Genomic DNA, 16252 nt, shown 5'->3' on the forward strand with positions numbered 1-16252 from the left:
GCAACAATACCAATTGCATAAATGGCCAGAAACTTTATGTAAATGCAGAAGCTCCAAATGAAGATAATGATAAGTTTGACAACAAGAGCTAGAAAGAAAGGTGGAATCATGAGGATAAAGACAAGGATCACTAGATTACTTTGTTTTAGATTAGACAATAACCAGAAGCGGATCTAGGGTTTAGGGTCAGTGAGTTCAGAATGAATGTGATATTACATGCACTCATTTTAATTATAGTTTTTCTGTAAGCAAATAAGTTCAGTTGAACTCACATGACTCGAGCTATACTTAGAGGTGCTTCTACTAGTTTCAGATGGCGATAGAATTGCTATGGTAACACTTTCGCCGTCTTGTTTTCAGTCAAACAGTTGTTCTTTGTGCTGCAACTTTAGATTCGTGAAATCTTGAACTTTTTATATTACTTTTGTTGTTGCTAAAAGTAATTGTGCTTCACCTGTTTCAGATTTGTGCTTGCTTTAAACCTCTATGGCACTCACTTAGTTCACTTTTTATTGATTGGTATACTCAATTAGTGAAAAAAATAAACACAATATTACACCATTCACGATGTTTATACCTAATAGTAATCCGTATCGACATAAATCTCGTCATGAATAACCATAAGCAACAACAGGGTTCCAACCATACATGTACAAAAGTGAAAAACACAACGCTGATTTCCATAAGATTTAGTTCAACATCAGTTGTTCAAATTGGCATTTCACTGAGGTTGTAATTATCTATCGCCCATGAGAAATCGAGTGTTTACATCTCTCTTAGATTAAATGAAATGCCGATATATCATATCTATTACCAGAAATTTATTTTCTTGCTTGTCCAATACGAATATTAACCAAAAAAATAAGTGAACAAATAACTAAGTACAAACAAATACATATCTAGGCCTAGAAAAGGATAAACTTTCTGCTCTTCTGGCCAAAATTCAGCCTTCATTGCGTAAGCAACATCAGCACCATGTTCATCAGACTGGATTTCCAGCTAGAGTCGTAATGTGTCTATTCAAGTGCACAGTTGGTGAAGCCCTGACAATCTTTCTAGCTACTTCCAAAAAACTGTGACCAAAATAGAGCAAAAAGTTGTAATATAACATAAACATAAACATGACTTCAATCGATTAAGAAGTTTCAAACCTACACTTGACGTGTAAGCGCATCTCTTTCCAACAATGCAGAAATCACGGTCCTTGCAAGATACCGTCACCAACCAAATCTATGTAAGTATCTATATAATTGAACCTTGGGCTATGCTCCCATCAATGCCTCGAGGATTCAGAAGCTACCTCACGCCCAACAACTCCTTCAGATGCTCTTTACCACTGCATACAGAAACCATTCAACCACCTCATTAACAATCATAAGCACACGCCGTAAGGAAGAAATCTGTGGGGTGAGCTTGAGTTACTCTTTTTTAGTTCATAATGCAAGAATCCTGGGATAAGGAAAAACCTATTTCTTCCTGCAAGAATCCTAGGATAAAGAAAAACCTATTTCTTCCCTTTTACTACACTACAGGAGACCCCAGTAGTTTACTCGGGACAATTCAAGGCCATTTATCTTATCGTTGGATGCACAAATCCCCTCTTTGCCAAAGGAATGCTTACTGAAGGGAAATGTTAACTACTTGATTAAAAATGAAATAGTCGGTCCTTGGACTATAATATGTCACATCGGCTATTAGTTTCACAGCAGATGGAGTTTCTATAATATGTCATAACTTGCTAAGACCAAAAAATTAGAGTTGTCTCTATCCAGATCTACTAATGGAAACCAAAAGACTAGTTGCAGCAAGCATAGAGAGGCAAAATTCTTTTTTCCCTGCGCCGAAACTAAAGAGGATTCTGAATCATGTCCACTAAAGATCAATTCAGAAGGTTGATATTGATAATCCTCTATTATAATATTGTTCTAATTCTATCTATTATCCTCTGTCCTTCACCAATTTACACTGAAGTTGCCGTAACTGCTCAAGTCCTTTTACCATATAATGCCATAAGGCCCATAACATCACTTTTATGAAGCGAGCTCAACAGATCATATTTTGCTAATTGGTATTTTGCTTTTTGAAAATGTTCTTTTTTCTCTTTCTTTACTTCTTCTAAAGCGAGGCGGCTACATTTTACAGTTCTGGCAATATTCTATAATTTACTAAGGACAGATAGAAGTACAGAAAAGTTCTGTTAGAATAAAAGCAATTTGAGGTTCGGGCCACAGGATTCAACTGCAGCAGCCTTCTGATCGCAAGACTTGTGAAGTATAAGATTTAGAAATTCCTTTTTTTAATGAAAAGTAGAAAAATTGATTACAAATAAGCTTATCAGATTCAAGCAGCTTCCATCCTCCTGATATTTTACCTTTTATGTTGAAATAAAAAACACTATATAATGTGTAGAGGTAACATTAATTTATAAAGAGACTAGCAGACTCAGAATTACCTGTCCGGAAATGAAGGAATTATCTCTTCAAGAACATGTAGCATTAAGGAGTTAGTGGTCTCATCAGAGAAGCTTACCCTGTCCTTGAGAACTGTAAAGAAATTAGTAAACACCAGCCTTCAAAAATACAAAAATTTCAAACTTTCAAGGATTGGAAGCAAGAGAACCAGTGTAGGGGACCATATTTTGGTAAAGGCTCATATTTCAAAGCTCCATCAGAGGATTTTGAATCATGTCACAATAATAGCAAATTCACATTATGAAACTTTGATGACAATCACTCAATCTATCTAAAACCATCCATAACTTTCAAGTGTCCAGGGATTTAGCAATAGCAAAGTAACTTGGAGGAATTTACGGCGCAATTCTCTTGTAGATATTACAAAGGTTAGGATCCAGCAACATCAACGTACCATTGCAGTTTCAATTTCTCACTCACTTAAGCATATTATATTCAGATAATAAACAACCATCCTACTCCCTGCTTGGTTTTCGTTTCTGCCTTGTTTTATTCTAAATCTCAATTTTACTATGCGTCTGTCCTATTCATTCTATTTCTTTTTTTAAGAACCTCTGTGTTCATCTTCCCTTTTTCTTACTGAAACACACTTTTCGACAGGTTCTTTGACTTCTCATACAATGTAGAGTCTGCCACCTCAAAAGCATCACATAAGTGACATCAATTTCTCACTCACTTAAGCATATTATCTTCAGATAATAAACAACCATTCTACTCCCTGCTTGGTTTTCGTTTCTGCCTTGTTTTATTCTAAATCTCAATTTTACTATGCGTCTGTCCTATTCATTCTATTTCTTTTTTTAAGAGCCTCTCTGTGTTCATCTTCCCTTTTTCTTACTGAAACACACTTTTCGACAGGTTCTTTGACTTCTCATACAATGTAGAGTCTGCCACCTCAAAAGCATCACATAAGTGACATCCCACACATTCTTGACAGCATTCAGAAGTCAAAATAGGAAGATAAATTGACCTGAAGAAACAGAATACCGAAAAGATAAAACAGCAATCAGAACAAATTGCAGTATCACCAACAAGATATGTAAGAATCCTTTTTTATCTCTCAGCAGATATAATTCCTTTTTCTTTTTTGCCTTTTTATCCTACTCATTCAGGTACAAGGTTCAAATCCCACCAAAAGCCCTCCTTTCTTATATCTTTTCCTCTGCCACTATTTCCTACCCCAACAACATCTCAATCCTAATATATTTGGGTCAGCAAAAGAAGAATAAAGAAAAGAAAAAGGGAACAAAATAAATCTAAAGTGCTCAACCTAAAATCTCATTTCATTTTGTACTATTCAGGACACCTTTTTAATAGCAATACTACAGAATACCCACCCATTGTCATACCAATGAGATGAAGCATCAATAAAGCATGCAATCCTACGCATAATAATTGTTTCCCTTTTCTACTTGCACTAGGTCTTTCCCCTAGACTGTGTTTCCAAAGGCATTTTCAGGCATGTTTAACTGCCTTTGAGAAAGAGTTCAACCGAGCCGAGCCAAGATAGAAAAATTTTCATGCTACATCTGAGTAGGCTCATATAGTGCATAATCCCCCCAGATAATCTTTAAAGGTGTGACTTGTTGGTCAGAGCAAGATTAAACAGTTGAGATCTCAACTTTCACAGGATAAGATATTCAGAACAGCCACTTCACTAGGTAGGCATAGTGCTTCCCGTAACTCAAAATGCAGGTATACTAAACCTTGCGAGAGTTCTCCAAGCACGATGTTCCTTAAGTGACACCTTAGAAATTTAAATGCCCATAGAGTGCTGTTTAGACATGGAAAATATAAAAAGCAAAGGCAGGAACAGAGAATCTGTCTAAAACAATCAAAAGACATTATATTTTTTCAGTGACTACCCAATTGTTTAGACTCAGAAGCAGCATAAGAAGAGTTCTGTGTTCAGATACCTTCAAAATTGCTGGGATCTAAAGTATTGCCTTGGAGATATGATACATCATCATCAGATAACTGTAGCCCATCCAACTGAGCAAACGTATTCAACATGCAGCCGACAAGACTGTAAGCAACCATACTAGTATCATCAGAAGCTTCCTGAATAAGAAGATACTGATTTCTACTCAAGTTGTTGCTGCGAGGCAATGCATTTTTTTCTTCTGAACACTCTTCCGATGTATATCTTGGTGGCCTGCATCCTAGATGCCATGCACCTTCTTTTTGCTCCATATTGTTCCTGTCTGATTCTTTATTAGGCGAGAAAGGTGTAGAAAATTTATTTTGATCTCTGGTGGACATAGATGGGCCCGAATCCTTTCCTCCGTGCTGGCCCATGCTTCTAAAATGGTAATCTTTTCCACTCATACTCTTAGCACCTTCAAAACTTTTTGATTCTATGAATGACGATGAATTGTCAAACCAATTGGAATGAACTGAATCTACTTCATCGGTATACATTGACTCAAGTTTGACGTTCAACTTGTGTTTGGGTGAAAGCGGAGAGGATAAAGACTTGGAGTCACTTTGGTTTAACTCACCCACACTTTCTAATTGGATGTATGAGACATTAGAATCAGACCTACAATTTCGAGGATGATCAGAAAGATTCTCATCTTCATCAACAGCTTCAAAATAAGTTTCCTCTATGTTCTCCATGTATGCATTAGCAAAGTCTTCACTGACATCACTTTCAGCAAGTAAATCCCAAACAATTTGTTTTATCTGAGCACTAATATTCAGCACACATTCTACTTCCTCCTCAACCTCCTTATTTGAGTAGGTTTTCTTAGATGCATGCCTAGATGTTTTGTTAATAATAGCAAGACTTTCTAGTAAACTTTCAGGTATAAACTGCAAGTCGCTGCATTCGAGAAGATACTCAGTCAACAGTTTCCTCACTTTCACACGCAAACGAACACTTTCTTTGGCAGCTCTAGCATTCGAATCCAGTACAAGCGGCAAATTTCCCAGCTCCACAAAACTTATTTTTCTTTTATCATCTAGTATCCTGATTGCTTTTGCTATATCATTCTGCAATGCTTCTATATCTGGTGAAAGTTTTTGGAACACCATCTGATAGGGACAATCAGTTTTTGGCTTTAACATTAAGGTTGCCACGGACAAAGCCTTGGTCAGGGGTTCTGGTGGCTCATCTCCTTCTTCATAGTCTGATAGTATTTCCAAAGATGTTCTCCTGATTTGTTTAATAAAATTTCCCTTATTCCACCCTATTCGTTTAGACTGCATCTTAGGGATGTATCCAGTGACATCCCTGAGATTTCTAAGCATTTTACTCAAAGTTAGAAGAGACAGCTCCTCAAGTCTATCCAGTATATAAATAGCAGCACTGCGAAAGGATTCGAAGGTAGAACAAAGAACCCTATGGTTAACATGGAAGTTTTGAGGATCATTGAGGAGTTGAGAAATTCTTTTAATCCGACTTTGACTGGAATCATCATGGTTATGGAGAATTTTGGGAAGAAATTGCTTTATTATCCTTCTCGTTTGCCAATTGGTTTTCTCAAAAGTAATTGAACCACCAGTTACTGTCTCCGCAATACAGCATAACCCCTTGTTGTTCATCTTATCAAGCAGGGAATATATGCATCCCAAATTCTCAGCTGAATTAAAGAGCAATATGGCTGGAGCATCAGGACATGTCCTTTCATCCTTATGCACTCCAAATGCCTTTGCAACAGAAGTTCTAATATTTTCATAATATAACTGCAATTAAGACACACAGAAACTATATCAGCTTAGTGGGGGCAAAAAAATTGCAACTTAGTTTAACAAAGAGCAGATAATATTCAATACAAAAAGAAACAGGTTTTTAAAAAATAAAGAGTGCATGAATACTCAAACTCTTTTGCTTCAGAAGTTACATATAAGCAGTATCATTTGGATTTTTAAAAAAAATAAACTGAGGAATGTTTTATCTACTTCGACTTGCAGAATGTCATTACATCAGCAAGCATTAGAAAGAACACTTACATCATCTTCTCTAATCAATGATTCAGGTAAAGTCCTGCAGATACAGAATCAAAGAGTAGACGTTGAGTTAGAAGTGCAAAAAGTTGACTAGGAAAACAACAAGCAACCATTGCTAATGCAATATGAATCCAGATAACAAAATACATAAACAAGAGCAACCCACATAATAAGGTACTGTATACTTTTAATCAGGATGTAGAAAGAGTATAGGAAACAACTTTCGTAAAAAAATTACAATGCTTTAAAAGAGCCAAGGAGACTGATATCACAAAGTGTGGCCTACGTATTGGATCTATTTCTGTGTTTAAACAAGCACACTTGGAAAAATAGATTTCAAAGTTTAGCAACAAGGAGCGTAACCTGTGGATGGTCTTTACTTACTACAAAATTAGATGGAGGTCACTGATCACAAATATGAATATGGTGTTGATACTCTCTGATGGAACTCAGAAAGAAACGATGGTTTATACAGTTGTTCGATGTGGAGGGGCATTAGGAGAGGATTGGATAAGAGATTGGGTGTAATCACTTATGTCCATCTCATCCATCAACCTTGGGGACTGCTAATTTCTGGGTCAAATCATACTACAATCAACACTAAGAGAATATAGGATTAAGGATCCTTGAAAGGCATGAGGCAATGCATATCACATTTAAATTCTGTAGTTTTTGCATGGGAAGATAGTCGATACTAAGTAATCACATCTTATTGGTGATAGTCTGTGAAGTATTATGGTTAGTAACTGTTGTGTTCTTTTCAGAGGGGCCGAAGACTGTTAACCATCTGCTATTGCACTGTCCCTGAGCTTTAGTGTGCTGGTCACTTGTGTTGTGCTGGCAGGGTTCAATGATATATGCCCCCCCATCAGTCGAGAAGTTGTTAATGGCTGGAAAATGCACTTCAAAGAAAAATATATACGAATATGGAGAAACATCTCCGCAAGTCTCTTTTAGTGCATCTCAACGGAAAGGAATAGTCAGCATTTAAGAGAAATTGAAACGCAACTCACTTCACTTCTATCAGAACTCATGGGAACGCCTTTTCATTGATATTATAAGTGATTGTAGAATTCTGATATTTGCGTTTTTTTCTTGGGTGATATTTGTGTATTTTTGGAAAGTATCCTTGCAATTGGCTTTTTCTGTAAGTGCCTTTTTCCTTGGACTTGCCTGAGCTGTACAACAACAACAAACCCAGTGTAATCCCACAAGTGGGGTCTAGGGAGGTTAGTGTGCACGCAGACCTTACCCCTACCTTCAAGAAGGCCGAAAAAATGCAATCCATATTTGTGTACGCTGATAATAAGGACCATGTACACTAATTATATTTCATCTCATTTACAAATATCAAGTTTCAGAATTTCATTAGCTATATAAACCGTCATTAAAATGTGAATCATTACATTATGGTCTGCAAACATATAAAATGAAGAATCACAACACTCAGCAAGTGTTCTTTAACATGACTTCCCTGAATTAGCCAAAGCTAATAAAAGAAGAAGGAAATTTTGCAAAGGGATAGTCCAGAAAACTATAATGAAATTCACAGACAATTGCATCCATTCTGTGCATTCAATTGAGCAGTCAATTTGCAAATATTCAATGATGAAAGCAGTGCAATGACTAACATGCCTTTTCTAGGGAGAGATGCTATTACTAACTAGACAGCCATAATCCAAGAAGTGGAAAAGAAGAGTTTTTACAAAAAGATATAGAAAATTTAAAGACAAAAGAACGTTCTCACATATCACCGTGAGGTTTGAGTCTTTCCATCTTTTTTCGCTCTCGTTCCGATAAATGCAAGTCCATTAACCACCTGCAGAATGAATTTCTTATCTCTAACATAATACTCAAAATCAATTATTCCAGCTCCCACAAACACTTCATATATTACTGATACAAAGAAAATTACGCCCTCCGTCTAATTTAATACAACAGTCTTCCCATTTTAGAACGTCCTAAAATGTTTGACACCATCTTATTTCTACACAAACTTACATTGAATTCATTTAATTATTCAACTTCTTTTTATAAGTAAATTTTATTTCACTTGTATAAACTGAACAAAGGCTGCGCAAGTAGTTAAGAAACTATTCATACTTTATAATGTTTTGTCTATCAAACTAATTTTTTAATTCTTACTTGAATATTTTCTTCCACGGCAAGTGAAACACAATTATATAAAATGAGAAAGAGGGACTATTAAACAAAACGAAAGTTACACTCATTAATTGGCAATGTTCATCAATGTGCTAACAGTATCTAAATCCAGGTCAATGAAGTGGGTTGAGAACCATGAGGTCTCAGGTTCAAATAACAATGGAGGCAAAAGTACTAGGTGATTTCTTCTCATATGTCCAAGTCTTGGTAAACAGAGTTACCTGACACCGGTACTGGTGGGGATAGCAGGTACCTGATGGGATAGTTGAGGTGCGTGCAAGCTTGGCCTAGACACCATCGTCATCCCAAAAAGAAATTCGATCGTAGCATTGTATTATATTTAAAACAAAGAGTTAAATTAAGGTCAGAAGATAAAAATAAAAGGTTTACCTTCTTTTGAGACTTAGGTCTTTATCTTGCTGCTTCAATTGAGATAGCAACACCCTACAATCCTCCGTATAGCCCTCCATTTTCTCCTATTCTTTCACAACAGATAAGAAAATATAGGGTTTCAGGCTTTAAGTGAGTCTTCAACTCTACGTGAAACTGAAAATCACTTACGAAAGGATTTGTTTTTTGCGTGTAAAATTAGTTATTTAAAATTTTCAGAAAATTTATCATTACTACTCAAACTCAATTTAGTATAACCATTATCACACAAAAATCAAATAAGACAGAATATTTATTTTTAAAAAACACAAGGAAGTAGTTATAAGCTTTGTTTAAAAATGGGAACAAACCCGGCAGTATAATCCAAAATTCATTAAGATTTGTAACTTATCGTTAAAATTTTATATAAAGAAAAATATCGAGAAACAGAGAAAGAGAAACATACTATTTGATTTAGCAGAACGAGGGACTTGGCGACAGAAGGAGATGAAAAGGAGGCAACAGAGGAAGACAGCGCCAGTGTAATGTTGGCGAGAAATTGAGAGTGAGTGGAGTTCGAATTTGGGTCTATTTATTTGTTATTTATCCAGCCCGCTATAGAAGTAACTTGGGCTTGGCCCAAGATCCTTCCATTCAGGTTATCAAAACTTCTGGAAATAGCGTGGTATAGCCACTTTTTTAAGTGGTATTTACTTTTTAGCCAGTATTTTCAATATTGAGCAAAACTAGCCACTATTCTATTAAAATTGATATAAAAAGTCTTTTTTACCCTTTCTTCATGAGTGATGTGTAAATATTAAGGACATGGTCTCCTTAACTTCATGAGTGATGTCTAAAATATTAAGGACACTATGTTCTTAACATTTACATTGCACATATGAAGTTAAGGACACCATGTCCTTAATATTTACATTGCACATCTGAAATTAAGGACATGATGTCCTAAAGTTTAACAACAGAAGTTGCAAATACAAGTTAATGATATTATGTTTTTAACATTTACATTGCACACGTGAAGTTAAGGACACCATGTCCTTAACATTTACACAACACATATGAAGCTAAGGACACCATGTCCTTAATATTTGCACATCACTCATGAAGTTAAGGACACTATGTCCTAAACATTTATATTGCACACATGAAGTTAAGGACATCATATCCTTAACATTTACACTGCACATATAAAGTTAAGGACATCATGTCCATAATATTTACACATCACTCATAAAATTAAGGATACTATGTATTTAATATTTACATTGCACACGTGAAGTTAAGGACACCATGTCCTTAATATTTACACTATACATATGAAGTTAAGGACATGATGTCCTAAAGTTAAGGACACCATGTCCTTAACATTTACACAACACATATGAGGCTAAGGACACCATGTCCTTAATATTTACACATCACTCGTGAAGTTAAGGACACTATGTCCTTAACATTTACATTGCACACATGAAGTTAAGGACACTATATCCTTAACATTTACATTGCACATATGAAGCTAAGGACAACATATCCTTAATATTTACACATAACTCATGAAGTTAAGGACACAATGTATTTAACATTTACATTGCACACGTGAAGTTAAGGACACCATGTTCTTAATATTTACACTATACATATGAAGTTAAGGACATGATGTCCTAAAGTTTAACAACAGAAGTTACAAATACAAGTTAATGATATTATGTCCTTAACATTTACATTACACACATGAAGTTAAGGACACCATATCCTTAACATTTACACTGCATATATGAAGTTAAGGACATGATGTCCTAAAGTTTATCAGCAAAAGGTGCAAATATAGGACACGTTGTCCTTAATATTTACATATCACTCATGAAGTTAAGAACACTATGTCCTTAACATTTACAATGAACACAAGAAGTTAAGGACGCCACGTCCTTAACATTTACACTGCACATATGAAGTTAAGGACATGATGTCCTAAAGTTTAACAACAGGATGTGCAAATACAAGTTAAGGACATTATGTCTTTAACATTTACATTGCATACATGAAGCTAAGGACACCGTGTCTTTAATATTTACACTATACATATGAAGTTAAGGGCATGATTTCCTAAGGTTTAACAACCGAAGTTGCAAATACAAGTTAATGATATTATGTCATTAACATTTACATTGCACACATGAAGTTAAGAACACCATGTCCTAAAGTTTAGCAGCAGAAGGTGCAAATACAGGACACTTTGTCCTAAATATTTACACAACATTCATGAAGTTAAGGACATCATGTCCTTAATATTTACACAACACATATGTCTAGCATATGGGTATTTTTGTCCAGCGGATAAAAATTTATTAAAAACTGGCTAAAGAGTAAATACATTTAAAACAGTGACTAAAAAGTAAAGACATCTCTAATCAGTGGCTATCTATGCACTTCCCCCTCAAAACTTGCCTTGTTGTATCCCTCTTCTTTGTCTAAAAGTTGTATGCAAAGTAAAATATTTTAAACGGGCCAACAATGAAATATCGCTTGTGATATTTAACTTTGGGTATAAATTTAAGATAAAACGACCACTATGGGTTCTAATAGCACCGGCACATAGCCTAAACATGATTTCTAACAAAAATTACAGTTCAAATCCTCTAACACATAGAGTACAATAATAATATTCAGATAAGATGACTACAAAGTTCCGCTTGTACTGGATTCGAATGCTAAATTATGCCATAATGTTATGAAGTTATTTTTTTCACCCGTAATGTTTTTCAATAGATGGCATCTACGAAATCCAAAGCACCTAAAGATTCTAAAGCACCTAAAGATCTTAAAGCACCTAAAGTACCTAGAATACATAAAGTTCCTTCGGTCATTGTTGTTGTAATGTGTGTCACATCTCATTTTTACAGGGAAAAGAGTTTTTCAATTAAAGTGACATTATTGAAATTAGATTATTTATTTTAATTAGAGTCTCCCCTTGAAATAATTATTATAGTGTCCCACGTCACCATTTATTTTTAAATCTCAAATCAAGGAAATTTTTGACTCCGTTAAAGTCTGTGAAACACAGAAGATCGGGTAAGAAATTCTGTTAACCTGGAAGAAGTTGAGATCAAATGTGAAGGTTTAAGAGTTATGGAATTTACTTGAGGAAATAAGACATTTAATTCTTTAAAGTCGTTCTCCCCGATCTGTTGCTTATCAAAGCGCAATGAAATTTATACTAATGCAAACTTAGAACAGTCATGATATTCTCATAAACCATAATTTAGAAAATCAACTGCAGAGCAAATGTTTTACAAAATGGCCACATTCAGTGCAATTGTTTAGGTTGTTGATTGCATGATGGTCTATTACTAATACTATACATTTGAGTCAATATTCTTCGTGAGTCTACTATGCAACATCAAACTGGAATTAAAACTACAGATCCAATTCTCCCCATGGCTACAAGCTAGTTGTCACAATATAGCCACTTTACACTAATAGCCAAATCCAAGCTTATGTTCTTTCATCCTATTTCTTTTGATTCTCATTGGTGTTGACCATTGAGTGAGGATTCTTTTCAACGCCAGAAACCATCCAATTAGTCGAATAAAATTACTCACACTTCATAAAGTCCAGATTCAATCAACAAACATACGGAGTTGCTCTAATTCTCGTGAAATCCAGATCCACTCAACACTCGGCTTTCAATTGATTTTATTAATGTTCTACTCATTGTTTGAAATTAAATCTAACAAATAAATTCATATAATAGCAACAGATAAACTAAACAACAACAATGATTCCATAACAAAACAAATCTGAGAAAATTTTATGGAGAACATACCTAAACTGCACAAGGATCAAATTTAGAAGAGAAGAAAGACAAATAAGCTGGAAGACGAAACATCGTCGTTTAGGAATTCTATGGCGTCGTTTGGCTGGTCCTTGAAGCCAGATGGGCAGACCAGGAATCCAAGTTAGGCTGGGGCGTGGGTTATATGTTGAAATTGGGCCTAGAAAAATCGGCCCAGGTGCTTAATTGAGACACATAGCAGCCCCTTTCTTTCTTTATTCTAATTTCTAAATTAAAACACTTTCATTTAATCACCCTAATTAATACTATATTGTAAAATCGAACTATCTATCTATTTTACCTAATAATTTACTAATTAACCAATTACCTAATTAATTATACCCAAAGGTGTAAAAACAAGACAAAGCAACTAATGCATTTTTATGATTTTTATGTAATTTAAAAATGCAATGAATGCAAGATAAAAACAAATTGATTTTTTCATGATTTAAAGATATTTATAATTATGAAAATTGCAACTAAATGCCAAACAAACCAAAATATAATAGAGAAGGGACTCCTAAAATTTCATAAAAGCAATTAAAATTATTGTGGACTATTTTAGGAGTATTTTAAACATAGGGCAAACATTACGTGTTCACAGCTGCCCCTCTTCGCTCGGAAACACGAAGAGTTTTGGGGCAAAGATAAAGTGAGCAATCTTGAGCACTTTTTGCCCGTTTGATACTCCATGGAAAGTATTTTGAAAAAGTTTGACCGAACCTTGCTTCGGAGGTTGCATATATATCATTGGCTATAAAGGAATCAGGTTAGTGTAGTTCTTGAAAGATTTGGTAGCTGGGACTACCAAAGAGCTGTGATTTCATTGTTGTTGCTGATGTTACTACTTGCTGAACTCCTTATTATACCAAAATCAAAATAAAAAGAAACTAAACAAACCTATCAACTATGAGTTACAAGATTCATATCTATAAGTCTTCTAAAATTTGATCTTGAGTCTTGACTAGTTCTTCATGCAGACTCTGATCTAAACGTTGATGCTTGCTAGATGCAGGTGCAAGTTCATTCTTCTACTACTTCTCCTTTGATCAAAACGGGAAATGATATGCTCGTGACTTCAGTTATGTCTTGAGTAATTCACATATTTTCATTCACTTCTTTATTTGGTGCTGAGGGTATGAGTCCATGAATATACGTGCTATGTGTTTGATGTGGAGGTGACACACATGCTAGGTGACGGGCATGTGGGCGTTCACCGTGTGAATTATGACTCGGTTGATTTTGTGGTACTGTGTAGCTACCTAATCTTGTTTTTATCCATGAAATTTCTACGTGTTAGATTAATTGAGATGTGATCCATGTTAGAAACCATGTTAGGCTATATGCTTATTCTGTTGGAATCCACTGAGGTTATATATGTTGTTGAGTTATTTGCTTAAATTGCAGTTACATACTCAGTCATAGTCATTCATTTGCATATCATATCTTAATCTTTGTTATCAATTGTTGTCACAATATGTTATCATTATTTGTGCTGATTAGCAAGAGATTTGTGAGCCTGAGAGACTGGAGAGATTGATGACTAAATTGTGGCCCGAGAGCCGTGTTGTGAGTGAGATATATAGATCGTGTTACACGCCGCAATATGCCTTATGGCTATATGTGGATCAGGTTGCACGCCGCAACAAGCCTTATGGTTATATGTGGATCGGGTTGCACGCCGCAATAGGCCTTATAAGCTTTATTATTATTATCGATGGGATCAGGTTGCACGTTGCAGTAGGTACCGTACAGTGCTGAGAGACTGTGTGTGCTGAGTGACTGAGCATGATGAGTGGGAGTGTGAGACAGTTTGATTGAGTACTCTGAGATCATGAGTTCATGAGTTTATCACTGTGATGCATTGCATTTGACATTTATACTTGACATACATGCATATAGATGCATTCCCTCGTATTACATGATGTTGTGACATTTACGACTTCACATGCACATTGACATGTAGGCATAGAGACGTACATCCTCATGCTATCTGAGATTAAAACATCTTATCTGTTGTTGAAAGTTCTTGGTAAAAATTAAAGATTTATGACGTACTCATATTCTGGTGATTTCAGTGAAAGATTTGGGTTTTACTGTTATACTTTAAAAGCATGCCTACTTTTCCGTAATTGTGAACGAGCTGAGCATCATATCTTTGAGTTGCTTCTTGTGTTACTTTTATTATATCGTTATGAGTTGATGTTTGCTATTGGTGTTGGACTCTGACTGTTGTCCAAGCTCATCACTGCTTTCAACCTAAGGTTAGGTTTGTTGCTTATTGAGTACATGGGGTAGGTTGTACTCATACTATACTTCTGCACCTTACGTGCAGATTTGGATGTTGATGTTGCTGTGTATGGCTAAAGCTGAAATTGAAGATGTACATGCGTTCTGGTCATAATTGCCTCTTGTTCTTGGTAGCTTTAGAATTTTTAATCTGTTCATGTATATCTCAAACTGTCACGACCCAAAATCTCACCCGTCGTGATGGCGCCTATCTCAATACTAGGCAAGCCGGCAATCTCAATAAACTACCATATATTTTAAGTTTGAAAACATAATATCTAAATTTAGCGGAAGAAAAACTCACAATACATATATAAACACTCCCAAAACCCGGTGTCACTGAGTACATGAACATCTAATATAAATACAAGTCTAGAAATACGGTCTATAATAGTCTAAAACCAAATATAGTAAACAATGAGATAGGGAAGAAGAGACAAGATCTGCGAAACACGACATCTACCTCTAAATTTCCAGAAAAATCAACTGCGCGAAAGAATCAACACCCGCCATGTCTGAAAACACCTGGATCTGCACACGAAGTGCAGGTTGTAGTATGAGTACAACCAACTCAGTAAGTAACAATAATAAATAAGGAATTGAAGATAGTGACGAGCTACACAATTATAGTTCACTTTCAGTAATTCCAGCAAAGAATAACATGCTTTCAAATCAAGTAGTTTAAGTCAAATCAATTTTATACAGTTCATGTAATCCGGATATAGAATCTTTTAGAGAATTTTACAACAATGATAGATAGCAAGTAAATACAACAACAAATGAAAAGCAAGTACAACCTCTCAGGGTAACAGTCACTTGACTCGTCACAACAGCTCAACGACTCGGCTCTCAGCCCTCAGCACTCATACTCAATGGGTACACGCGCTCACTGGGGATGTATAGACTCCAAAGGGGCTCCTACAGCCTAAGCGCCATAATTTGCATGGACAACTCACATGCCATAGTGTAAATATCTGGATCCACACGGACAACTCACGTGCTGCACAGACAACTCACGTGCTATAGTATAATATAAGGATCCGCACGGATAACTCACGTACTTCACGGACAACTTACGTGCTATAGTATAATATCTAATAATAATATGATGCAACAATAATGAATAATAGAGACTGAGATAAAATAAACAAGTAAACTG

At 35.5% G+C, this 16252-nt stretch overlaps 1 protein-coding gene across 18 annotated transcripts; it reads right to left on the reverse strand.

Moving 5' to 3' along the window:
* Window positions 1-651: 651 nt before the first annotated feature.
* On the reverse strand, window positions 652-12886 carry LOC104111154 (uncharacterized). 18 transcript variants are annotated; one of them, XM_070182871.1, is made up of 9 exons: window positions 12796-12886; window positions 8976-9061; window positions 8807-8872; window positions 8170-8241; window positions 6426-6459; window positions 4388-6158; window positions 2453-2543; window positions 1163-1336; window positions 652-1073 (listed from the first exon to the last, which is right to left on the reverse strand). In XM_070182871.1, exons 2-8 carry the CDS (start codon window positions 9053-9055, stop codon window positions 1297-1299), a joined length of 2154 nt encoding a protein of 717 aa, XP_070038972.1. In that variant the 5' UTR covers window positions 9056-9061; window positions 12796-12886; the 3' UTR covers window positions 652-1073; window positions 1163-1296. The 18 variants fall into 18 exon arrangements, with proteins under 18 accessions (XP_070038972.1, XP_009619077.1, XP_009619074.1 ...); XM_009620782.2 differs by having other exon boundaries at window positions 8976-9066; XM_009620779.2 differs by having other exon boundaries at window positions 1156-1336; window positions 8976-9066.
* Between the last annotated feature and the right edge of the window lie 3366 nt (window positions 12887-16252).

This window comes from Nicotiana tomentosiformis, chromosome 8 (assembly GCF_000390325.3).
Source record: "Nicotiana tomentosiformis chromosome 8, ASM39032v3, whole genome shotgun sequence".
Lineage (NCBI taxonomy): Eukaryota > Viridiplantae > Streptophyta > Magnoliopsida > Solanales > Solanaceae > Nicotiana > Nicotiana tomentosiformis.

What these genes read in the sequence shown, in the direction of transcription:
- LOC104111154 (XM_070182871.1), bottom strand. Translation starts at nt 9,055, where the DNA reads ATGGAGGGCTATACGGAGGATTGTAGGGTGTTGCTATCTCAATTGAAG. An exon ending in CTCAAACCTCACGGTGATAT is followed by an intron (nt 6,460 to 8,169) that starts GTGAGAACGTTC and finishes CTGTATCTGCAG; the next exon opens with GACTTTACCTGAATCATTGA. An exon ending in CATTGATTAGAGAAGATGAT is followed by an intron (nt 6,159 to 6,425) that starts GTAAGTGTTCTT and finishes TCTTAATTGCAG; the next exon opens with TTATATTATGAAAATATTAG.